General features: G+C 38.1%; 2 protein-coding genes across 5 annotated transcripts; one reads left to right on the plus strand and one right to left on the minus strand.

The window, feature by feature from the left end:
• The first annotated feature begins 343 nt into the window (after window positions 1-343).
• Window positions 344-18,497, plus strand: LOC117624854 (electron transfer flavoprotein-ubiquinone oxidoreductase, mitochondrial). 3 transcript variants are annotated; one of them, XM_034356340.1, is made up of 18 exons: window positions 344-927; window positions 1,177-1,253; window positions 1,831-1,937; window positions 2,590-2,671; window positions 2,750-2,858; window positions 3,321-3,367; window positions 3,473-3,547; window positions 4,131-4,247; window positions 4,382-4,450; window positions 11,348-11,440; window positions 13,491-13,593; window positions 14,435-14,559; window positions 14,938-14,987; window positions 15,089-15,155; window positions 15,921-16,000; window positions 17,155-17,283; window positions 17,371-17,437; window positions 18,260-18,497. In XM_034356340.1, the coding sequence occupies exons 1-18, from the start codon at window positions 432-434 to the stop codon at window positions 18,341-18,343; spliced, it is 1,977 nt and encodes a 658-aa protein (XP_034212231.1). In that variant the 5' UTR covers window positions 344-431; the 3' UTR covers window positions 18,344-18,497. The 3 variants fall into 3 exon arrangements, with proteins under 3 accessions (XP_034212231.1, XP_034212239.1, XP_034212247.1); XM_034356348.1 differs by having other exon boundaries at window positions 17,155-17,271; XM_034356356.1 differs by lacking the exon at window positions 1,831-1,937 and having other exon boundaries at window positions 406-927.
• A 655-nt stretch (window positions 18,498-19,152) lies between these two features.
• On the minus strand, window positions 19,153-23,260 carry LOC117616184 (adenylosuccinate lyase-like). 2 transcript variants are annotated; one of them, XM_034345423.1, is made up of 3 exons: window positions 22,767-23,260; window positions 22,138-22,353; window positions 19,153-22,014 (listed from the first exon to the last, which is right to left on the minus strand). In XM_034345423.1, exons 1-3 carry the CDS (start codon window positions 23,115-23,117, stop codon window positions 19,513-19,515), a joined length of 3,069 nt encoding a protein of 1,022 aa, XP_034201314.1. In that variant the 5' UTR covers window positions 23,118-23,260; the 3' UTR covers window positions 19,153-19,512. The 2 variants fall into 2 exon arrangements, with proteins under 2 accessions (XP_034201314.1, XP_034201315.1); XM_034345424.1 differs by having other exon boundaries at window positions 22,138-22,381; window positions 22,767-22,808.
• Window positions 23,261-25,481: the final 2,221 nt, after the last annotated feature.

The following is a 25,481-nucleotide window of genomic DNA, read 5'->3' on the forward strand; positions in this document are numbered from 1 at the left end:
TTAACGAGGTTCGGCTATGCCTACGTCCTCGGAGAGCAGCAGCAATAACTTTTTCACTATATAAAATAATAGGGCTACAACTTTAGAGTTTACAATATGTGTGGCTCACTGAATTTTCTCTCTTGGAGAATTTCTCTCTGCTCTCTTTCCTCTCCACTCACTCACCCTCTTTCTTCCTTCTCTTCCTCTTCTCTGCCTGACTCTCATTCTTCTCTCAATTGGAGGTGTACATGCAAAGGCACAATAATGTCTTATTTATAGGCTAAGGAAATGATGCCCGTAAATGTGCAATAAACTTATGCACCAAAGTCTACAAACAAATATTAAGTGGGCTCCACTACTTTATATGAAGAATTGCAGGAATAAGAATCACAAAAACAAGCATATCATCTTTCACAATAATCACAACTCACCCAGGGTCTCTCCATACAATGCTCAGGCTTCTATCCAAATCCCACTCTTTCAGAAAACCAAGCTCTTCATCCTCACTTTCATCCAGTTACTCGCAAACCCATATTTGCAATTCAATAGGCTCAACTTCAATCTCCCCCAATCCATCTGCATCTCCTATAGAACATTCCAATTCGCCAAAATCAACCCATATCATAAATGGGTATCCGCACATTCAGCTTTTGGGTCGAAGGTTTTGTTCTTTAGGATCGCAGATTGGTTCTCGACGGCTGTTCTCATCTGGGTATTGTCTGAATTGTGTAAATTTAAGGGCAAATGGGTTTTTGAGGGCTCAGAGTGTTGTGGCTGAAACCAGGAGTTTCTGTAGTGAACCGGACAGAGAGTCTATTCAATATGATGTTGTCATTGTTGGGGCTGGACCGGCCGGTCTATCGGCGGCGATAAAGTTGAAGCAATTGTGCCGTGAAAAGGATGTTGATTTATCTGTTTGTGTTGTGGAGAAAGGAGCTGAAGTGGGTATGTTGCATAATATGTAGACTGTACTATAATTGGTTTTCATGGTACGGGTTGGATAGGTTGAATCTTTATAGTACTCTTATAAATAATTATACATAAATAAAAACGTTGAATGAGTTCTTTTGTGTGATAAATGGAATATCCTTGTGAATTTAAATGTCAAGATTGATTATTGACTTTTGTATAATTGAATTGAGATTACAGTTGCTTATACTTTTATCCTTTTGTCACTTTTCTGATTTCTAATAGGTGCTCACATTATTTCTGGCAATGTTTTTGAGCCACGGGCACTGAATGAACTTCTCCCACAATGGAAAGAGGAAGAGGTACTTATCCCCGCCCCCAACCTTCCGGCCGGTTTCTGTTGCCTATAAGGCACAGGTTTACTTGAACCTGTTTACCCTTTTCCCTTTCATTTTGGCTAAGCAGTTGAACTCTTTACTTGTGCATTGATGTTGGTTCCTTTTGAGTCACTAATTTTGTCATATGTCCAAACCACTCAAATTACAATTGGAAGGTGTTATTATTGCTCATGTTGCCTAGTGCCGTACCCAGATAGTTTTGGGCAGTCTATCGGTCTTCTCAAGTGGATTGCACTTTTACTTCTTTGTGCTTAGTTGAATACTTTTACTTCCGAAAAAGGGGTCCGATCGAAAAAGTTTGAGTGGACAGTTTTCATAATTGATTCTGATACAGCTTTCATGTTCACAGTCATATTTGAACAAATGGATGTAGGCTATTTTTTTCCACATGCAATCCATTCTTTTGCCCCAAAATAAATGCAGGGATCAGGGTTTTATCTGATAATGTGAAATGCTAACCTCGGAAGTCATTTGTCACTTACTAATTTACATTTTAATGCCTTTTATTTTAATAGATATTTTTTGCCAACTTTATTTGCAGTCACCAATTACTGTCCCTGTGACTTCTGACAAGTTTTGGTTTCTTACCAAGGATCGTGCATTTTCACTGCCATCTCCTTTTAGTAATAAGGGAAATTATGTTATAAGGTACTTCAAAATTGTGCAATTAGTTGCCATGCATTTTGCACCATTATGATTCCTTGTCTTTTTTTGGTCTCTTTAGTTCTGCTGGAAGTTATCAAGAATGCACTAACTGGCAACTAAGCTATGACTTAGATATGAAATTTGTCTAGAAATTCTTCTGGGTGTTTCTCTCATAAGTCTTATCTGTTCTCATCCACAATGTTGATGAGCCGTTGTTTTCCCCTCGAGAACCCAGTTCTATTTAATGGCTTAATCCATATTGGAGCTAACGGAACTTAAGAAGATCTAGTATTAAATATGAGACCTCAACTTAAAGGGAGAAAAGAAAAAGCCAGTAAAAGTCTAAAATCAGAATTTTTGGTACCACTTTAACTCATATCTTATATGAAGTTTTCTTATCCATGTTGGTCTTGTTGCTCCTGTGTGGTTTTGTGATAGAAATAGAGTCTTCTTGAAAGAAGAGAAACATTTGATCATCTTCAAAATTTGCAACCTCTTCTTAAAGCTCCCTTTTGCTTTTTTTTTTTATCTTTTTTTTTCCCAGTACTTATTTTCATTATTATTGAATGTTGCTTTCATGTATAATCTTTGTGATACATTACAGTTACGCTTCAAATTCATTAAATAGCTCTTTACTGTGGACCTTGTGATGTAGTTTAAGTCAATTAGTACGATGGATGGGAGTGAAGGCAGAAGAGTTGGGAGTAGAAATATATCCAGGCTTTGCAGCTAGTGAGGTACTCCTGTTCATTTTCTCTTGCTGTTTCTCCACGTACTGTTGAATACTTGTGTTCACAAGTGATCTTATTTGTCAGATATTATATGATGCAAACGACACGGTTATTGGCATTGGAACTAATGATATGGGAGTTGCAAAAGATGGTTCAAAGAAGGAAAATTTCCAACGTGGCATAGAACTGAAAGGCAGCTCTCTCTCTCTCTCTCTCTCTCTCTCTCTCTCTCTCTCACAGACACACACACAGAGACAGAGAAACACACCCACACATGTTGTCCTCATGCATGTAAGATATGCACATATCTGTATGGACAAAAAAATATTTAAAATTGGAAAGCCTCACTCTGAGCATGTGTAGCACATGTTCTGTTACTAGAATCTGGTATTACCATTTTTTTTAGATTGTAAAGTAACTTGATGCAAGCTTTATAGCAATGCTGCATGTTCTATTAGGATTCGTAGATCTTTAAGTGATCGAGTCATGTTTTCGAGCTTTCAAGGTTACTATCTTTAGGCTTTTCTCCTTCTTGCGATGCCTGTTAGAACTGTCACAACTCCCAAGGACAGAGAATCATTTTCCACTTGCTTTAAATGTTTCTGTGAACTGGTTTGCTTACATGTACTGATGAGAGTATGAGACTCATATGCAGGGCGAGTAACACTTCTAGCTGAAGGGTGTCGAGGATCATTATCAGAGGTTTCCAAAACATTTCCTTTACCTCCAACAGGTTCCATTGATTCTAAGCTTAAAATATTTGATATCCACATGTAAATCTAATGTCAGGATCTATTTCTATAACAGCAAATAATGAAAAAGTACAACTTGAGAGAAAAGGGAGATGCTCAACATCAGACGTATGCTTTGGGAATTAAAGAGGTAATGCACTAATCAAAGAAGATAAATAACTTATATTTTAGATACCAGTTGTATTCTTACGGCTGTTTTAGAGAGACATTTTAGCTGATATTTATCTTTCATTTGAGGATTAAGCACACAATGTGCTTACCATTTGGCAACTCTAACAGTCATAGCCGAGCTACCATCAATAGTTTTAATTTGTGCAGATGTTTATATGAGAATTGGGATTACAATGATTTTAATTGACAGTGCTCAGTTTTAGTTGCCCTCCTCCTTTTCTTTTTCTATTGGTTATTTAGTTTGTTTTTTTTTTCTTTGACACTTTTATAATAACATGATTGTGGATTATTTATTCAAAGACAATTATGTTCTTCAAAAATGTTCTTGGGCGTAGTTGAAGTTGAGGTGGTTTTTGTTAACTAAAATAAAAGCAATTGTCACAAACAGACATACTGATACTAGTCTGAGTTGAAAGCTGGTTTGTTTGATCAACCACACAAGTTTTTGTGATTTGTACAGAGTCTGTGAAGATAAGCATTTTATAATACCATAATTCAACTATTTATTGGATGTAGTTTTCCCCAACACCATATGTTCTCAGGTTTGGGAAATTGATGAAGGAAAGCACGACCCCGGTGCTGTGCTGCACACTCTGGGTTGGCCCTTGGATCAAAAGACATACGGGGGTTCATTTTTGTACCACATGAAAGATAGACAGGTAGCTATATTTTTTTTAATGAATAATTCTCTATTTAATAATGGTTTAAAAATATTTGCTGTGCTATTCAGTACTAAAACGTGGTTCTGGGTTAGGTAGTGCAATATTAATGTGCTTTTCACTTGATTTTTCAGATTTCTATTGGCTTTGTGGTTGCTCTGAATTATCATAACCCTTTCTTGAACCCTTATGAAGAATTCCAGGTAACTAAATCATTGGTTTTTCTGAATGATCAAAATGCATCACTTCCCTTTGGACATAATGCATCTTTTCACGGATCAAGGGTCTTGCACCCTGTTTGTCTATAATTTTGTTTAAAAAAGTTAAAAAGTGAGCAACAATTTATACTTCCTAGACAGACTGGTTCCAAATTCCTATTTAGGGCTGATTTGGTGTGTATATATAATGTTGATGGTCAGACCAAAAAAGTGTCTGATGTGGATATATGCGTGTTCTGCTCATCTACCTCTGCCCTATGCACATGCGATTGGAAAAGTGGATATATGGAGCATAAACTTACTCCTCATATTCCTTTCCGCAGGGTGGGGTTAATATTTTTTTCATGAATTAAGTGAAATAAAAGTTGCAGTGGAGCTTCCTGTTGGATAACTGATGGAGTTAATAATTTGGGAAAATTTTCTCACATCTTTTAACATGTAGTTGTGCTGACTGTTGGTGAATGTGATTTATATTTCAGTAGTGTCCATTTCGTAACAGAGAACTAAATATTAAGGTAAAGTAAATGGCAAGTGCATCGTGGAACAGGTTTCCAATACACAGGGTCTTTCTAGTAGTTTGAAGTTCCTATGTTCTTATGGATCTTCATTGTCTGCTGTCCTTTTGGGCTTGAGACATGCTGTGAAACTGGAGAGAAAACAATGAGATGTTCTAGATATTCAATAGAACAGATAGAAATAGTTTAGAGTGATGGGAGAAAGTGAGGGTGAGAGAGCGAGGGAAACAGAAAGAGGGGGTAGGAAACATAATGAGGGAGAGGTGAGTAAGAGACATATGCCAAGGTTCTTCAACATTGAATCAAAGGAGTTCCGAATTAAGATAGATGATCTATCGTATGGAGGGTCCATCCTAATCACAGAGAAGGTTAAAGAACGTCTTTTCCACGTTTCCTTGGAACTTAGCTGCGTAGAGTGGTTAATCAAAGAATTGCAGTTAATCCTGGATGACAAGGTACAGAATGTCTTCAGAAGGTACAGGGGGGACTCTTACCAAGTGTGGTTAGAAAAGGGTCATAACTGGAAAGGATACTATCTGAGACTGACCAAGTGCGTACACGGATTCTTGAAGTCTGTGGTGATCCCCCAGGGTAAGAACGATAGCGGGTGGATTCAGATCAAAGAGAATTTAGAAGGAATTCTAAAAGGGAAAAACAGAACGAGTAGACACGGGTTCACAGAAGAAGATGGCAACACAGCTGTGAGTGACAGAGACAGAGTATTGGGCAAGACTTACAAAGAGGCGGTACAGAATGAGGGGGTGTTACAAGAGCAGGAAAAAGGGTATGGCAGTTCAGATGACATGACAAACTAGAGTTGGGTGGTGGTTTGTGAAAGGTTAGTACTGCACCAGCCCTGGGAGGGTATCCGGAAGGCGATGGAAGGCCGGTTGGATAAAAACGTTAATTTATTCCCTTATCAAATTAATAGGGCCTTCTTCACCTGCGACAGCAAATCAGAGGCGATGAACGTATGTAGCAGTGGAAAACTGGCGGTGGAGGGACAAACGGATGTTTTGCTGTACAGCTGGGAACATGGACTGAAAAATTATATCCCCAAAATCGTTAGCTACGGTGGCTGGATTGGAATTAAAGGGCTTCCTATGCACTGGTGGAGCAAGGAGTTCTTCCAGCGCATCAGCTTGGAATGTGGGGGACTGCTTCAGGTGGACCAGCAGACCGAAAACTACAAGTACCTGTTCGAAGCAAGAATTAAAACCAGAAAAAATTTCATTGGGTTTTTACCGGAAATCTTGACCCTTACAGAAGGAATAGAAAGTTATCAAGTGAAAATCAGACCAATTTCTCTGGCAATCCGGCCCACCAGATCACGGCATGAACAGCCTTGGATCTCTGCTAATGGGACTATTTAGGCAGTAGCTGGAGGTGAAGTTCTGTCAACTCAGAGACAGTGGAGGGTTGTTGAAAATTCCCAGGTGGACTGGGCTCGAAGCAATATTAATGAGTTTGATTGGCTCGAGAAGGAAAATCGGAGTTGTTTCAGCGGAACTGCGCAGAACCAGAAGTTCCAAGGTGATGGGACTTCTATCAGGGCGGCAGAGAATTTAATTCTCCCTCCTTTTATGTCGGCATTATCTGATAAGGCCACAAGTGATAATGCTTTGACGATGGGCCCAATTAATGGCGAGCCCATTTCGAAACCTTCAGGCCAGTTTAACCCCTTTGGAGGTTATTTCTCTGAGCCCATTCCTTTCGGAAATATTAGGTCTTTTAGTGGGCCGAGTCTTATTTGTGGGTTAAAAAAAAAAAGATTTCTGCACCCCAGTCAAAGAGTGAGTGTACGGCAACTAAGTTGAAGCCCAAAACCAAGTTTCTATCCAGATTCGGCCGAGCAAACGGTGATGGAAGTAGGGGCTTTAGAAAAGGTCTATCTCACTTCGACGATCGACTTTCTAGTGTAGGCGCACCGCTGCAGGTCTGTTCCCTCCCCCCATCGTTGATCGCAGACAGAGAGGATGATGATTCCAGTTCGTCGATCTGCCCGGAATCTGTGGATTCAATGGCCAAAGTTCCATCGTCGGAATCTAAATTCGAAGACGAAACTTCTTCGAATGAGGAAATGAAATATACAGATGCTTTTGCTAATGAAGAGGGGATTCTTCACGAGATTTTTGCTACTCCCGATGACCCTGGTGGTGTTAATGGGGATGTGGATGGCTGTTTTCCTACCAATATCCAGCCAGATGTGCAGACGGGCCTAGAAGTTGATGACGATGCAACTTTTGTCCCAGACACCATTCCAGAAGTAATATATTATTCCAGAAAAAGAAGAAATCGTCGAGGTTATGGACGCAATGACGGTTTACCTAAATTGTTGATGCACAAAATGGACATATCTCTGGTGCCCCTAAAGAAGAACTTGGCTCACAGAAGACATGGTAAACCTTGTAATTCCAATGGTGACACGGGTTCGACGGGCCCTGGAAATGGTAATGAGAAGAAAAGGGATTTATTCTCTCATTAATGAAGATAATCAGTTGGAATATTCGAGGTCTGGGAAGTAGAAGGAAAAGATTACTGATCAAAGAGCAACTACGGAGACTCAAACCAGACATAGTAATTTTGTTGGAAACTAAAAAGGAGATTGTGGACAGACAATTGGTCACAGGTGTCTGGGGGTCAAGATTCAAGGAGTGGGTCTTCTCGCCCTCTTTGGGAAGATCTGGTGGCATTGCAGTTTTGTGGAATTCCCAATCTGTTTCGGTAATCGATTCTATGGTTGGCGATTTTTCTGTTTCTATTAGAATTGTAGAGAATATTGGGACGGATTGGTGGCTGTCCGGGATATATGGCCCGTGCAGACAGAGGGAAAGAATTAGTTTCTGGGAAGAATTGGCTGATTTGTATGGGTATTGTGGTGATAAGTGGTGTCTTGGAGGGGACTTTAACGTGGTCCGCTTTTCAGCTGAAAAGTCGAACGAAGGAAGAGTGACTAAAAGCATGAGAGATTTTAATGATTTTATCCAAGAAACAAATTTACGGGATCCCAATCTCCTAAACGCTTCTTTCACTTGGTCTAATCTAAGAGAAAATGCAGTTTGTAGAAGACTGGACAGATTTCTGGTGTCGGGCAGCTGGGAAGATCATTTCCCTCATTATCGCCACAAAGCTTTGCCGCGAATTACCTCTGACCATTGCCCTATTGAGCTGGATACCTCTAGGGTAAAGTGGGGTCCTTCTCCATTCCGGTTTGAAAATATGTGGCTGAAGCACCCGGATTTTAAGAGGAAGATAAAGCTGTGGTGGGATGAGGACCAGACTCCGGGATGGGAGGGATACAAATTCATGTCGAGGTTAAAAATGCTAAAATCGAAATTGAAAGTATGGAGCAAGGAGGAATTCGGGGATGTAGAGCGGGATTTACGGGAGGCAGAAGCTAGATTGCTGGTTTTGGATCAACGTGAAGGATCTGAAGGCTTGGATCACCTTCTGAGGTCTGAAAGAGATAATCTTATTCTTAAGATTGGCGATTTGGCCCAGAAGGAGGAAGTCAAATGGCGCCAAAGAGGAAAGGTAAAATGGGCAAGAGAAGGTGATGGGAATACCAAATTTTTTCACAAAGTGGCAAATGGAGTTAGGAAAAGAAATTACATAGATAAATTAGAGGTCGAGGATTTGGGAGTTATAGAAGTAGAGGCTAACATTGAAAGGGAGGTGATTAGATTCTTTAAAGGGTTATTTAGCAGCAATGAAAATGCAGGCTGGGGAGTTGATGGCCTAAATTGGTGTCCCATTAGCCAAACGGAGGCTGATTGGCTCGAACGCCCTTTTGAATTGGAGGAAGTTCAGAAAGCAGTTTTCGATTGTGGCAAGGACAAATCCCCGGGACCAGATGGTTTCTCCATGAGTTTTTTCCAATCTTGCTGGGAGGTTGTCAAGGGAGACCTCATGAAGGTTATGCAAGATTTTTTTCAAAGTGGAATCGTTAATGGGGTTACAAATGAAACTTTCATTTGCCTCATTCCTAAAAAGGCGAATTCCGTGAAGGTTACTGATTTCAGACCGATTAGTCTTGTTACGAGCCTTTATAAAGTGATATCCAAGGTCTTGGCTTCAAGATTGAGGGAGGTTCTTGGAAATACTATATCCCAATCTCAGGGAGCCTTTGTCCAAAAGAGACAGATTCTAGATGCTGTGTTAGTTGCAAATGAAGTTGTTGAGGAAGTCAGAAAACAGAATAGAAAAGGGCTGGTTTTCAAAATTGACTTCGAGAAAGCATATGACCATGTAGAGTGGAATTTTGTAGATGATGTGCTGGCTAGGAAAGGCTTTGGTGTCAAATGGAGAGGCTGGATTTTCGGCTGCTTGGAATCTGCCAACTTTTCCATTATGATTAATGGAAAACCAAGAGGAAAGTTTAGAGCCTCTAGGGGATTAAGACAAGGGGACCCGTTATCTCCATTCCTATTTACCTTGGTTAGCGATGTTTTAAGCAGAATAATAGAAAGGGCTCAAGATGTTAACCTAGTTCATGGAATTGTTTCTGGTCATGATCAAGTTGAAGTTTCTCACCTCCAATTTGCAGATGATACCATTTTCCTTTTGGATGGCAAGGAAGAGTATTGGTTAAATCTGTTGCAGCTGTTGAAGTTGTTCTGTGATGTGTCTGGAATGAAGATTAATAAGGCTAAAAGTTGCATTCTGGGGATCAATTTTAGCATTGAAGCTCTGAATAACATGGCGGGCAGTTGGGGATGCGAGGTTGGTTGCTGGCCTATGGTTTACTTGGGTCTGCCTCTCGGGGAAACCCAAGAGCTCTTAATTTCTGGAATCCAGTATTGGATAAGGTGGAGAAAAGACTTCAAAAATGGAAGAGGGCTTGCTTATCCAAAGGTGGAAGGTTAACGCTAATCCAAGCGGTTTTGAGCAGCATTCCTTCTTACTATATGTCATTGTTTAAGATGCCTATAGGAGTGGCCGCCAAAGTAGAACAACTTATGCGTAACTTTTTATGGGAGGGTCTAGAAGAAGGGAAGAAATGTCACTTGGTCAGGTGGGTAAGGGTGACTAAATCGAAAGAGGAAGGTGGTCTTGGAATTGGCTCTTTAAGAGAAAGAAATGAAGCTCTCAGAGCTAAATGGTTGTGGAGATTTCCACTTGAAACCAATTCGCTATGGCATAGGATCATTAAGAGCAAGTACGGATTAGACTCAAATGGGTGGGATACTAAACAGATAGATAAGGTGTCTTGCAGGAATCCTTGGCGAGAAATTTCGAAAGGGTATAATTCTTTTCTTCAATGCTGCAGATTTTCTGTTGGAAATGGGGAGAAAATTAGATTTTGGGAGGATCTTTGGCTGAAAGAAGGGATTCTAAAAGATCTGTTTCCTAGACTCTCTTCCTTGTCTAGGAGAAAAAATCAAAGTATAGCCCGTTTTGCTAACAATCATGAGATGCCTCTCAATTGGGATTTTGATTTCAGAAGGAATTTGTCCGAGGCTGAAATAGCAGAAGTGGTAATACTTTTGGATATATTGGGGAACGTGAGATTATACGGTTCTAGACCGGATCGGAGATCTTGGGAGATTGAGGAGCAGGGTTCTTTTTCCTGCAAGTCTTTCAGGTCTTTTCTTCTCTCTACCACTAGAGATGTCTTCCCCCCTTTCAGCTCAATCTGGAAGGCAAAGACTCCGCCTAAAATTCAATTTTTCGTGTGGCTGGCAGCAAATGGTAGGATTAATACTTGCGATTGCATTCAAAGGAGGCAACCAAAGATGTGCTTATCCCCCTCTTGGTGTGTTCTTTGCAAAGAGAATGCAGAAAACATTGATCACTTGTTCATTCATTGTTCGTATTCCCTAAAATTATGGTGGAGGATGTTGGGTGCTCTCGGAGTGGAGTGGGTGATTCCTAAAGGGTGTTTTGAGCTCCTTAGTATCAATCTGAGGATTTCGGGGAAGGGGAAGAGAGCTGGAATCCTTCGTGATTGTCTAGTTCATGCTATTTTCTGGAATATCTGGATGGAGCGAAATCGAAGAATTTTTCAGGGTCATACAGGAGTAAGGGTTGAGGAATTATGGGATAGAATTAAATTTTGGGCATCCCTTTGGGCTTCGGTTTCGGGGCAGTTCAAGGACTATCACTACTCTACCATCATGAGAGATATGATGGCAGTCTTAAGATGATTTTACTAAGGCTTTGTGTTTGTTCTGTTTTTTATACAGTTTGTTTTCATTCTTAGTAGGTCAGACTCTTGTTTTTGGTCTTCTTGTTTGTTCGAGGTCTTTTCCTCTTGCTTATTAATACAATGTTTCTATTCAAAAAAAATATTTCAGTAGTGTCCAAGTCATTTATCTGACATGTTCAATCCTACTCAACTTACGTGTATTTGTTTTCCTGCTGATAGAAATTCAAACATCATCCTGCAATCAAGCCACTGTTGGAAGGTGGGACTGTTCTTCAATATGGGGCTCGCACTTTGAATGAAGGTGGTTTTCAGGTACATTAGTAATTCCTATTTGTCCCGTTATATTTACATGATATATGCATGCACATGAAGAAAGTAGACTAATGGAATGCTAGTACTTTGCATTTTCTGCACATGGCTGCATCATGTGCCCTTATAAATTATATTTCCTTGGAAAAGTTTTTAAATATCCAAAAGGATTTTCAGCCATTTTACCCCCTGAAGTATGACCCTTGTAGAATTAACCCCCTGAAATAAGAAGTCGGCCAATTTAGTCCCCGACTTAATTGAAATTGCCAATTTAACCCTTGCCGTTAATTTTTTCGAATTTCATCCATTTTTCCGTCCAAAAAGTCATGTGGATGACATGTGACCTATTTGATTTTATTATTATTATTATTATAAAAAACTAAAATAGTTAGAAAAAAAAGGAAAAAGAAAAAAAAAAAAAGTGACTCTCTCTCCGTCTCTTCCCCTCTCCCCCCGTCTCTTTCTCTCCTCTGGCCCTCCAACGAGCCACCGTCCATGAACTTGAGCAGCACCTGGATCTCACCGTTGTGGTTGAAAATGTTGTGGCACTTGACCACGTTGAGGTTGCCGACATCGCGGAAGATTTCGATCTCGCGGCGGATCTGGTTCCTATACCTGCATCAATAAGTTCTCAGTAAGTTTCTTGTTGAGTTATGAGTATCAAATGCATATCAGGCACAAGAGAGAGAGAGAGAGAGAGAGAGAGAGAGAGAGAGAGAGAGAGCGTTGTTATTCTATTTTTCTTTTTGTTTGATTTATTTATTATTTATTTTACTTGAAATTACAAATTTACCCTTCTAGTTAACAGAAAATTTGGATGAAATTCACAAAACTTAACAGCAAGGGCTAAATTGGCCATTTTAATTAATTCGGGCGTTAAATTGGCTGACTTTTTAATTCGGGGGTTTAAGTTCGATTTGGGGTCCTACTTCAGGGGGGTGTACCGCAATTTACTCTATCCAAAATTATCCCCCAAATCTCTCTGCTGTCACCATTGAGTGAAAATTTTACTGAAGGGGTAGAAGAATTTAAGTTTTGAACTATGTTCTATATGTTGTACAGGGTAATGTTCTGTTGGTAGACGTTCTAGCAACATAGCAGCATAGATGCTTATGTTGCTAGACTAAATCTGGACCACACATTCAGGCAAAATTTAACCTAAAATCAATGGTTTAGATTCACAGTTTGGCTATGTTGCTAGACTATCAATCATTGTAAGATGGATATTTGTTTGTGTGGAAACATCTGATCTTGTCCAAAGAAGGAAGACCGTACATGCATTTGTCTCCCCACTGGTGTGTTCTATGCAAAATAAGTGAGGAAAACGTGGATCATCTTTTTGTACATTGCCCATTTTCTTTAAGTCTTTGGTGGACCTTGCCGAGGGAGGTTAAGGCTGTTTGGGTTATTCCAAAAGGTTGTTTTGATTTTCTCAGTTCCCATTTTGTCGTATGGGGCAGGGGGAAGCGTGCTTCAACCTTATGGGGCTGCTTGGTGCAGTCTGTATTCTGGAACATATGGCTGGAGCGTAACAGGAGGATTTTTTATGAGTATGAGGGAGTGGGTGTTGGGGAATTATGGGATAGAGTTAAATTCTGGGCTGCTTTATGGGCTTCTGTCACTTCAGATTTCAAAGACTATTCTTACTCCACTATATTGAGGGATATGGCTGCTGCTGTGATGTGAAGTGTTTCTTCGCGTCTTGTTTATTTTTAGCTTTTTGCTGGATCTTGTTTTGGTTCTTTCTGCCTCATTTTCTTTGTGTCCTTATGGTGTTGCAGACTTTGTAGTTTTGGCTGGTTTCTTTGTTTTTAGGCTGTTATTCTGTTGTTGCTCGTTTGGCTTGTGGATGCCTTATCCACCTGTGTGTTCCTTTTCGGTTCTTTCATTAAATTTTGTTTCTTTTTAAAAAAAATTGATAGGAGACATTACTGTCATGATCTCTGTCTGGGTCAATATATAGTTGTATACATATGTGTGTGTGTATATATATATATTTTTTTCCTGTTGTAAATGTTATACAAATACAAATATGATGCTAGTTAAATTTCAGTCTATCCCATATCCAGTTTTTCCTGGAGGAGCGGTTATTGGATGTTCAGCTGGTTTTTTAAATGTACCCAAAATAAAGGGAACACATACTGCAATGAAATCAGGTACCATTTACCAAATAGTTGTTCGTCTGATGTGTGTTTCACTTAGTGTCTACTCATCATGTCTAGTTATGTGAAAATAATTCTGCATGCTGAAAAGTTTAATTGTTGACAACAAATAATGGTAGATTATATTTGTTAAATTACATCATACTTATTCATAGTAGATTGTATCTGTTAGTATCTTGGTAGATTGTATCTGTTAGTATTCATAGTCGATTGTATCTGTTAGTATCATCCTTTCTTTTTTCCTTCTATAAAAGACATGTTAACAGCTTCATCTTGTTTGGACGCCCAACCCCTCGATCACCCCACCAAAATGAAAAAAAAAATTATGTCATGTTTCTCTAATCTTTATTTATTTTTTTAAAGATCAAGTATTCTAATTACTAAATTTATATATAGTCAAGTATTCTAATGACTGGATAGCATTTTTTCAAGTGTTAACTTAGGTTACTACTAACTGACATGCATGAACATTTATGGACACAGAGGAGCTCATGTCTGTTTTAATCTTAAAAAATGTTACTTTCACATTTCAAGACACCAGTCACTTTGTGGAGCCATAGCTGGGTTTTTCATTTTACACGTTATTCGGTTTCTCTAATTCACCATAGAATCTAACAAGTCTATTTGCGATGGCTGAATGAACATATTAGTATTATGAGTGGTACCACTTGATGCCTCCTTGATGCATCCACAAGGAATTCATATGCCCCCATGTGAAATGTTTATAGGCATGCATAGGAATCCCAGAATCTTTTATGTGTTATACAAGTGCCTTACTGTAATGGATTACTTTGGAGTTCATGAACAAATATAACTTTTGAGTTATTACCTACAGGCATGCTAGCTGCAGAAGCTACATTGAGTGTACTACATGAAGGCTCAAACATGGAAAAATATTGGGATGCTTTAAGGAGTTCATGGATATGGGAAGAACTTTACAAATCTCGGAACTTCCGACCTGTAAGTAGAAACATCCATTGTCTTTTCCTTTGTTTTTAGTTTCTATCCCCATTTTACCACTATAGGTAAGGAAAAAAAAAAATTGGTCATCATTTTGGGACTGTACTACCTCCTTTTTTAGCCCTATACTAATGGATAAATCCAGATAAATGTTACTCAACTAGTCACCTCTTGTCATGCAGTGTTTCGTGTTTGTTTTGCTCCATTTCTCATTTCTTGTTTAACTAAATAGTAAGTTGAAAAGAAAAAACATTTGTTGTTTTATGCTGCTGGATAATTCTGTGCAAATTGGAGAAGATAGCCAACTTTAAGCTTCTCCCTTAGGATTTTAATTATAGTTTACTGTTACTAACCTTTTGTATAATTTTATTTTTTTAGGCATTCGAATATGGACTTATTCCTGGACTGGCCATAAGTGCTTTAGAACAGTGAGATCATATTGTTGCTTGTTACTTTGATTGATTAGGATTTCCTCATAATACAATGTTCCTTCCTCAGGCCTTAGTCACCAATGTTTTCTTCCTTGCAGTTATATAATGAAAGGAAGAGCCCCCTTGACGCTGAAGCATGGAAAACCAGACCATGAAGCAACAAATGTGAGACCACATTCTGAAAACCATTTATTCAAATTCCAGAGACCTACGTAGTAAGGACACTATAGTTTGGCACTGAATGATTCAAATTTTGGGGATTGTTTTGGGATGGAAGGGTTAGAAAATGCAGGCCTGGATACTAGGTCTGTGGTAACTTATGAACTCTTCAACTTTTCAGTCCACCAGGGAGAAAAATCCCCTCCTGCAACTTGTTCATTGTTGTGAGGAGGGTTGGGATTATGCCCCCAGTTACTGTTTCTTTGTGACCAATTGACTGCCATTGGGCATCATACTAATACCTGAAATATGGGCATAGTTCTGAAATAATTCAGTTATGCATAGAAAAAAGAGGTTGGATATCAAAACCAGTTGTGTTCTTAAACAGTGCATGAATCGTTTTGTAACAGAAGCACTGATTTGATATATTCTTCTTTCTTCTTTTCCTGGTCCATGATATAATTATTGTGGTCAACTGACATATGTACTTATCTGTCGAAAACTAGAGATAACATATGGTCCTTGCCAATTTTACTTGGAAGGTTCCTCCTGAACATCTGCTGTTGAAATTTCACTTGTTGATTAAATATCTCTGACACTGGCTATTCTCAAATTACAAATATTGGAAGAGATATCCTCTTTGGATTATTATTTTTGTTGCCCACAACCTCTAAAATAGAATCAAACTTTTATTACAGGGGTATATTAGTAGTGCAGTTAATGAACTTATTTACCTGCTAAGAACTGATTTGTCCACATTTGCATATGCAGGCTGCACAGTTTCACTCTCCAATTCAATATCCAAAGCCAGATGGGGTTTTATCTTTCGATATTCCAACCTCCCTACACAGGTTTTTAAATACCAATACTTACATTTTGTAGTTGTGTTTCTTTTAGTTAAAAGATTACAGTGGAACAGGTTTCAGTGTTACAACCTTGGCAACATATGTTATACTGTCGGGTTTTCTTTACCCTACTTCACCTGCCTCAGAACTTAAATATATGTGAATATAATGTCATGGAATGGAGACTTTTCAGAGTTCTACGCCTCAAGGGCACATAAAATGTTTAAATGAAATCCCAGTTCTTGGTGCAATGAACAGCGCGAACATGCATGAAACTGTTGAATAGCCCAGAGTATCTCTGTGCCAATAGAGAGCCCTCTGCTATTGTAGGGGAGCTCACTTCCCTCTCACATGCCCCTTTTAATGTCTTAAGCTTCTATGACATTTGCTTGTAGCATAGATCCTCATTGATGGTTGGTAGGGGCCCAAATTAACTATCATGAGGTCTTTTCTTGTAGCTGGTATATTTTTTTTCCTGCCCAACATGGTTTTGCAGTAAGTTAAGGGAGTAATCCTATTTTAGCAGAAAGAGTTTGGCAAGGTCAACTTCCAGTACAAAGGTCAATCATTTCCCCACTCTTAGTATGCCAGGAAATTTACGTTCTACCTCCATGTGGTTTAAGTTGGCAGATAAAGGCGTGATAAGTTGCGATTTGATAGGCTGAGAGCCTACACCAGAAAACATTCTGAAAGCCTAGATAAAAAGGATGTATTCGTTGTAAACAAAAATCAAACTAATTCTGTGCTCCTTGAGTTTTGGGAAAGGAATAGTGGTTTTTGGATTTTTTCTTGTGGGTAACTAAAACCTGAAGAGTAGAAAGGATTCTTTTGGCTGACTACCAATAGCTAGGAGTTGTAGTGGGTTTTAGAAGTCATTGCCCTTTTCTGTCATAATTTTCAAAATCCCTATTAGTGGACTAAGTAAAGTAAAGGGGTGAATGTTTGTGTTTGGATAGAAATCAATTACATATTAGAAATGACCTATGCTGTCAATGCCAAAAAATTCAGACACATCTACATGTATTTATCTTCTAACCATAAGAGGTATTTTTCATTTGAGGACCAGCTATCTTAGATTAACATAATGTTCTCACAGAACTATATTTGTCCTTCCCCACATTTGTTGTAAGTGATGCATGTATCTTTGTTTGCTTAAACAGGAGCAACACAAATCATGAACATGACCAACCAGCTCACCTTCGGTTGAGGGACCCCAAGATTCCTGAACTTATAAATTTGCCAGAGTATTCTGGTCCTGAGTCACGATATTGTCCTGCGTGTGTATATGAGTAATGTCCATTTTTATTTATTTATTGTACTTGAGTGATCATCTCTAAATGGATTATCTCTAATTCATCTCAAGTTTTGACATGTAGGTATATCCCAGATGAAAAGGGTCAGCTGAAGTTGCAGATCAATGCTCAAAACTGCCTACATTGCAAGGTAATTTGAAAGGATAGTAGGAGCTACCTTTTATGTATTTCAGATGTCCAACATATATGCATCTCCATGCACACATAAACATGGGAATGTATTATAAAGTACTAGACTTAAAAAGAGAGTTTAATAGTTTATTTGTGTACCTGGCCAAGATATTTTGGTAAACGTTCTGTTTTTATTTTTTATTTTTCTTGAATATGCATATATATAGCATGCACCTTTACTGGTTTTGCTTGCAATTCCACACACAATTGTAATTTGGGAGAGGTTTTTGGACTGCATTCCATTCTAAGGCACACCCATGTTGCATGATTCAAGAGACCAAAAAAAAAAATTTGTGAAGCATTCTTTGGTGTAGTGTCTTCTTTTGCCAACCCTCCATCAAATGCACCTCTTCTTATCCTGCACTCCTGTTATTCGGGAAGTGGTAACCATGTGCAGTAAGCGAAAGTCTTGCTTATGACAGCTACAACAATCCCTCTTACATCTACCAGTCACCTGATCAGTGCACGAGGGGTTGGCTGTGAGAGGATGCTTGTATTTAGTGGTTGTAGCCAAAACAATTGACCTATAATACACAAGAACTCCTCTTTAAAAATAGGAGTATCTTAAAAGCCTAGGTGGTAGCCTATAAACTCCTTTAATTCACATTTTAACCTTGAGGGTGCAATTGCACAATTGTATGCTGAAGAAAAAACCTGGCAATATGTATTGTCATTGACTTGACCAACTTGTTTGGCTAATTTTCTGCACATGGTTTAGACTGTTACTACGTTTTTTCCCCTTGGTTTGAAGATGTACCAATTTTGCTTTGATATGTTTCAGGCATGCGATATCAAAGACCCAAGGCAAAACATTCAGTGGACTGCGCCAGAAGGAGGTGGTGGCCCAGGCTACTCCATAATGTAGAATCTATTTCTTCTTTTCCTTTTCTGGTCAATCTCAAGAATGTAGAATAAGAACTTGTTTTACTATTGTCACCGCGAAAGGAGAGTTCAAGTTGACAACGACTTTACAGTTTTACTCCCATATAAATAAAAGAAGAAAGTAAATGCATTGTGTACTGCAGTCTCGCATGCTACAAGCAGAGCCATTAATAAATAAGATGCGCCTTCAACTAAAAATATGACACAAAAACTAAAACTAGTTGGTAGGAAATTTGGATATGTAAGCATGTAGCTTTACACCGATATATAATTACTGGTGTTCATTAGTCAGACCCATCGGAATTATAATGGTTGATTTGGTTTGGTTTTGATCATTAAAAAAAGTCGAAAGTTCTAAAACTAAAACCTAATCATAATAGTTTGGCTTGATTCCATTTTCTCAATGATTTTTGTTAAAACTGACTTAACTAAACCATTACATTATAATTGCTCCAATTTTTATTTTGGAGTAAAACCAATCTAATCCAAACCGCACCAACCACTATATATAATTCTCTTACTAATTGAAAAGGCAATCAACCAATTATTTTGATGCATTCACCATCAACCAATTATTTTCATCACAAACAGCTCACGAAGCCTCTCACTTCCTCATAACGCAAAACATTAACATCGAGTTCATGCTGGAGTTTCCCATTGCTCAGCCACTGCAGCAAAAATGATTGAAGGCCCTCTCTTTTATTAGCTACCTGCAAATCATTTTCTATTCAATCATGTGGTTTAAAGTCAGAATTTGAAAATAACATTTTCTTCTTCTTTTGTTACACATCATAAGAAAGTATTATTAGCTTTTAAACCAGCCCCCAAATTGCTGGTGCTGTTGGAAATTACAAAGAGCTTGATGAAAACATCTCATATTTCCCTATTGCCCCAATGTTTTAAATACTATGAGAACAAAATTTCAAACCTGGGTTAGAAATACAAACATTTTCAACTACAATTCAAATTCTTTCATCAGCCAGCATAAGCATCTCTTCTCCAATGAAAGTTGTGCCTCCGCCTCAGACGTATCAAAATCACCTTTCGCCTGATTATTCCTGAATCCCATGGCAGTCAAAATAATAGGACCCTCTTATGCAAGTCTCAAAGACAAAAGAAAGGAAGACCTTGTGCAACATATCCACTGTTGGTTCATACCACCTTCACGGCTATGTCTACCGTCCTAGCCAATTCAACAGCTGCTCCAACATAACTATGCGGTGTTAACTTTAGTAGATTGGACTTTGCTTCGTTAGGTAACTCCAAACCTTGCATAAAATCTACTATACTTTCCTTGGTTACTGCTCTTCCTCTGGTTAGTTCCTTCAACTTTTCATAGGGCTCAGGAACACCATATCTTCGCATAACTGTCTGTATTGGTTCAGCAAGAACTTCCCAAGTAAGGTTCAAGTCCTCACTTATGCAACCTTCATTGACCTGAAGCTTTGATATTCCCTGAAGTGTGCTTTTGTAGGCAAGAAGAGAATGCCCTAATCCTAAACCCATGTTCCTTAAAACAGTTGAATCCGTCAAGTCACGCTGCCAACGCGAAATAGGCAACTTCATGCTCAGATGATAAAAACTGCCATTAGCCACACCAAGGTTACCTTCACTGTTTTCAAAATCAATAGGGTTTACCTTGTGAGGCATTGTTGAAGACCCAATCTCACCAGCCTTTGTTGTCTGCTTAAAATATCCCAAAGATATGTAGTCCCATATATCTCTATCAAAGTCAATCAATATATTGTTGAACTGGCTAAATGCATGAAAAAGTTCTGCCATATAGTCATGAGGTTCAATCTGCGTAACATAGGGATTAAAACTCAACCCAAGAGATGTTACAAACTCTTCAGCAATTTGGGGCCAATTAATATCAGGATATGCGACAAGATGAGCATTGTAATTTCCAACCGCACCAGCAAATTTTCCCATTATTTCCACCCGAGAGATCTCGTGCCTTTCTCTGCTTAATCTGACTGCAAAATTTGCCATTTCCTTTCCCAAAGTTGTGGGTGAAGCAGGCTGTCCATGAGTACGAGAGAGCATAGAAATATGAGCATTGTCCTTGGCCATGTTACATACTGCCTCAACCAAATCATCCATGACAGGATATATGACACTGTTCACGGCTTCTTTCAACATTAATGCATGGGCAAGATTGTTGATGTCCTCGGATGTGCAAGCAAAATGAAAAAATTCCAGCACCGTAGCTATTTCTGGATGTGATTGGAATCTCTGTTTCAAGAAGTACTCCACCGCTTTCACATCATGATTTGTCACTTTCTCAATCTTCTTTATTTCTAATGCATTATTGTAACTAAATCCATCAATCATTTCTTGCAAATAAGACCGAGCATTTTCACTGAAGGTGGGTACCTCTGTGACTTCAGGAATTTGTGAAAGCCATAGCAACCATTTGATCTCAACTAGAACACGGAAGTAGATCAGACCATACTCACTCATGTAAGGAGCCAAGTCCTTGACTTTACCCCAATACCGACCATCCAATGGTGACAAAGCCATCAAATTCACAACCTCAGATTCACTAGAAGAGTTGCCAGACACCATCTTCACCTTCTCAGTGGAAACATTGGTGTTTTTTCTGGTGGCTCTAACAGCCGTGTCTACCATCCTGGCCAGTTTAACTGCTGCTCCAACATAGCTATGCGGCGTCAGATTTGATAAAATGATCTTTGGTTCCTCAGGTAATTCCAAGCCTTTAATGAACTCTCTTATTCTGTCTTTGGTAACTGTTCTTCCTCTTGTTAGTTCCTTCAGCTTCTCATAAGGCTCAGGAACACTATATCTTCGCATAACAGTTTGTATTGCTTCAGCAAGCACCTCCCAAGATTGGTTCAACTCCTCACTTATGCGAGCTTCATTAACCTGAAGCTTTGATATTCCCTGCAGTGTGCTTCTGTAAGCAAGAAGAGAGTGTCCTAGTCCAACACCCATGTTCCTCAGAACAGTAGAATCAGTCAGGTCACGCTGCAAACGCGATTTAGGCAACTTCTCACTCAAGTAGGAAAGACTTCCACTAGCCACACCAAGATTACCTTCACTATTTTCAAAATCAATAGGGTTTACTTTGTGAGGCATTGTTGATGAGCCAATTTCACCAGCCCTAGTTGTCTGCTTGAAGTAACCCAAAGATATGTAGCGCCATATATCACTATCAAAGTCAATTAATATATTATTGAATCGGTTGAATGCGTTAAAAACTTTAGACATATAATCATGAGTCTCGATCTGAGTAACATAATGATTAAAACTCACTCCAAGAGATGTTACAAACTCTTCAGCAATTTGGGGCCAATTAATATTAGGATATGCAGCTAGATGAGCATTGTAATTTCCTACAGCACCTGCAAACTTCCCCATTATCTTGACCTCAGAAATTCTGTGCCTTTGTATGCCTAGCCGCACAGCAAAAATTGCCATTTCCTTCCCCAAAGTTGTGGGTGAAGCTGTCTGACCATGTGTGCGAGAGAGCATGGGAATGGAAGCATTATCCTTTGACATGTCACATATTGCCTCAATCAAATCGTCCATGACAGGAAATATAACATTGTTGATAGCTTCTTTTAACATCAATGCATGAGCAAGATTGTTGATGTCCTCAGATGTGCAAGCAAAATGAAAAAATTCAAGCACCTAAAATAAGAAAAAGCGTTATGTGATTCTCAAAAACTAGAAATAAAGTGATCAATATAAGTGTATCAAATACAAAGGAGCAGAGTGTTTCAGAATTAACAAACTAATAGAAGGAATGTCAACCTTAGCTATTTCTGGATGTGATCTGCATTTCTGTTTCAAGAAGTACTCCACTGCTTTTACATCATGGTTAGTCATTTTCTCAATCCTCTTGATTTCTAATGCATCACTGATGCAAAATCTATCTATAATTCCTTGCAAGTAAGACTGAGCACCGTCACTGAAACCGGGCACCTCTGTGACTTCAAGAATTTGTGATAGTTTCAACAACCATTTGATCTGTCATTAGTTTCAACAACCATTTGATCTGTCATTAGTTTCAACAACCATTTGATCTGTCATACAGTTCATTAATATAAATGACACCTTCACCCAAAAAAAAACAAACAAATTCCACAAAGAACCCAATTTACAATATATATTCTTGTAAAAAAATGTGATGTTTGATACTAAAAAACATAATTTATATGCCTGGGCAGTCGTGTTAAGTCAACAAAAATTGAAATGGTTCACTGGTTCATCTCAGCAGTAGTAATACCAGAAAATAAATAGTAACAAAAAACTACTAAAGCCATGCAGCATTACAATTTTTTTTTCTTACATTTCCAACTTTAAATAATATCTAACAGACTAAAAAATTCAGTTGTCTAACAGAAAAATAAAATAAAAATTGCAATAAATTAAAGCAGTACCTCAACTAGAACGCGGTAGTAAATTAGCCCATATTCACTCATATAAGGAGCTAATTCCTTGACTTTACCCCAATAACGACCGTCCAATGGGGACAACGCCGTCAAAATCGAATGCTCGATTTCAGCAGAACAATCACCATTCACCTTCTCCGTGGTGACATTGGTGTCTTTAATGGTGGCTCGTAGAGCACAATCTCTGCGAGAGAGTGCCAAGGAAGAATTTCTGGGATGATTAAGGCAGTAAAGGCTTGAGGGCTCCAGATGCCTCTGGCATTTGGGTGGTACATAGCTGAAGCACGAGAGCTGGTTGCTGTTCAGAACCCTAGAAGACGAAGAGGCTCCAAAGTCCATTGATTGAAAGGTGTTGAGGTCGAAGATATGGCAGCCACAATTGGAGGAGCTAGGTTCGCGCTCTTTTTGACCTGTTTGGTTCCCGTTTGATTCTTGCTAAAACCCTAGTTCAGTTTGAGACGAAGGGATGTACGGCTCGTTTATTCTTTTCTTTTTTGGGACAAAGAAAACTCTACCACACGATTTCCATGTTATTCACTGTTTTTTTTTTTTTTTTCCCCTTAAAGCCAATTATCATTTCTTTGTTGCCACAAAAGAAAAAGTTATTATTTCTTGAGGGCATAATTATTTTTCCATTTGGTATTAGGATTTTTATCTTCAGAAAAAATAATCTTTTTATTTTATAAAATCCTAGTTTTAGATTGGATTATGATTATTTTTTCTTTTTTTGTGAGGACTAAGATTTTGGTTTTTTTTTATTTATGAGAAATTAGGATTTTTTTTTGTCTTTTAGTGTTAATTACTATTATGAGTTTTCCAACACAAGGGACCAAAATCAAAATCTAACCTAATGCTAGAGTCTAATAATTTAAAAAAAAAACTAAAAAAACTTATACCATTTAAGAATGAAAATTTAATTTTCTATTATTAGTTACTAGATATTATTATTGCCCTAGGGCAAGTACTTAACTACATTTGCTTGTCTTAATTTTTTTTTTTTTGTTGTTGTCAATTTGCTTGTCTTAATAAGGTTTAGTTTGTTATGTGTTTTTATTTTTTATTATTTTAATACAAACGATATTGGAGAAAGAGGGGATCGAACCAAGGGCCTCAGATGTAGGCGTCAATGCTATTAAATATTTGAGCTAGAAACTCCTTGTTATGTGTTCATTTGTAACGAATGTTGTGATATTCAAATAAAATCATGATTATAGTACTTAGATATCTGTGATATTTTTGGTTTTATCATGTCTGATATATTTGGCAAATGTATTTTATCATAAATTTTTATTTTATTTTTTTCACCGATATTTTATCGAGATGTTATTTCCCAACACAAAACATTGAATTTGGTCAATTTATCACCAAAAATATGCAAATATCGATAATATCTCACGAAAATATGGTAATTTTTCTCGAAGGATAGCAAGTTGAATTTGGTCAATTTATTGTAGAAACTATCGAAATATCGACTTTATCTTGCAAGAATCTGGCAACCTTTCATAAAGGATAGCAACCGCACAATTATCCAACACATTGATTACTGTTTAGTGATATATATTTCTATTTATAATACATTTATACATTTTTCTCTTTCCATTTTTCTCACAACTTTTCTCTCTCTCTCTCTCTCTCTCTCTCTCTCTCTCTCTCTCTCTCTCTCTCTCTCTCTCTCTCGTGCTTATAAAAATACCCCTCTCTCACAAATGTTCTAAGGCCTAAAGTAATTTATATGCTCCTATTATTCTTAGAAAATAGGAATTCTAGGCATAGAAAATCATTTGATTTCCCATATTTAGTAAGTTAGGTATAGAAAATGATTTGCTTGATAGGCCAATATTAAATTCCCTCCATCCCTTGGATTTCATTTCCTCTTTGTGACCAAAGCCAGTATTAAATGTACTTTTTTTCATGACCAATTTGTTCCTATTAACAATTTAAAAGTACAATTTTTATCCAACAACAAAAGCTTGGTATTCTTTACTTTATTTTATTTGTTTCATACCTCTAATAGGGGTATAATTGAAAATTTAAATAAATTTTATTTTCCATTCATACACAAACCAAACATAGGAAATGAAATAAAATCATATTTCCTGATTTCTTTCCCAACATTATCAAACATGAAAAATAAATATTCTATTTCTCATCCCTTGAAAAAAAAAAACATAGAAAATAATTTCGCATAAATTCCTTTCCACGATCAAAACCAAGGCCTCAAATTTAAGGGGCGGCTCCCCCGTAGGACCTGTGTGGCGTCAGATTAAGAGGTTGGAGTGTTTTTACCCATCCAAACGTTACAAATTGCCTTATTGTTTGCAATTTCTTTTTTAATTTTTAATTTTTCCGTTGTATGTGAAATCAAGCGTGTATTTAATTTGGGCAGTAAATAGTTGGCTTCCTAATCCGGAAATACCTCCACCAAAGCTCAGTTTAGTGTGCGAACCAAACCAAAACCGAGTCCACCAAACCAAACAACCTAACCTATTAACTATCCCACACACGACTAGCAATGTCCGATTTAGCTGATTTTCAACTTATGTTTGGCAATGATATCCTCAAATGAGGACTTTAAATAATAACGGTTGGAATCATGAGATGATACCGTAGAATGAACCCAAACAAATGCTCAGTTGAATTCTACTTGACCCAAATATATTCTTTCTAAAAACAAAAACACCCTCTACTAGGAAAACATTTCTC

Source organism: Prunus dulcis, chromosome 1 (assembly GCF_902201215.1).
Source record: "Prunus dulcis chromosome 1, ALMONDv2, whole genome shotgun sequence".
NCBI classification, from domain to species: domain Eukaryota; kingdom Viridiplantae; phylum Streptophyta; class Magnoliopsida; order Rosales; family Rosaceae; genus Prunus; species Prunus dulcis.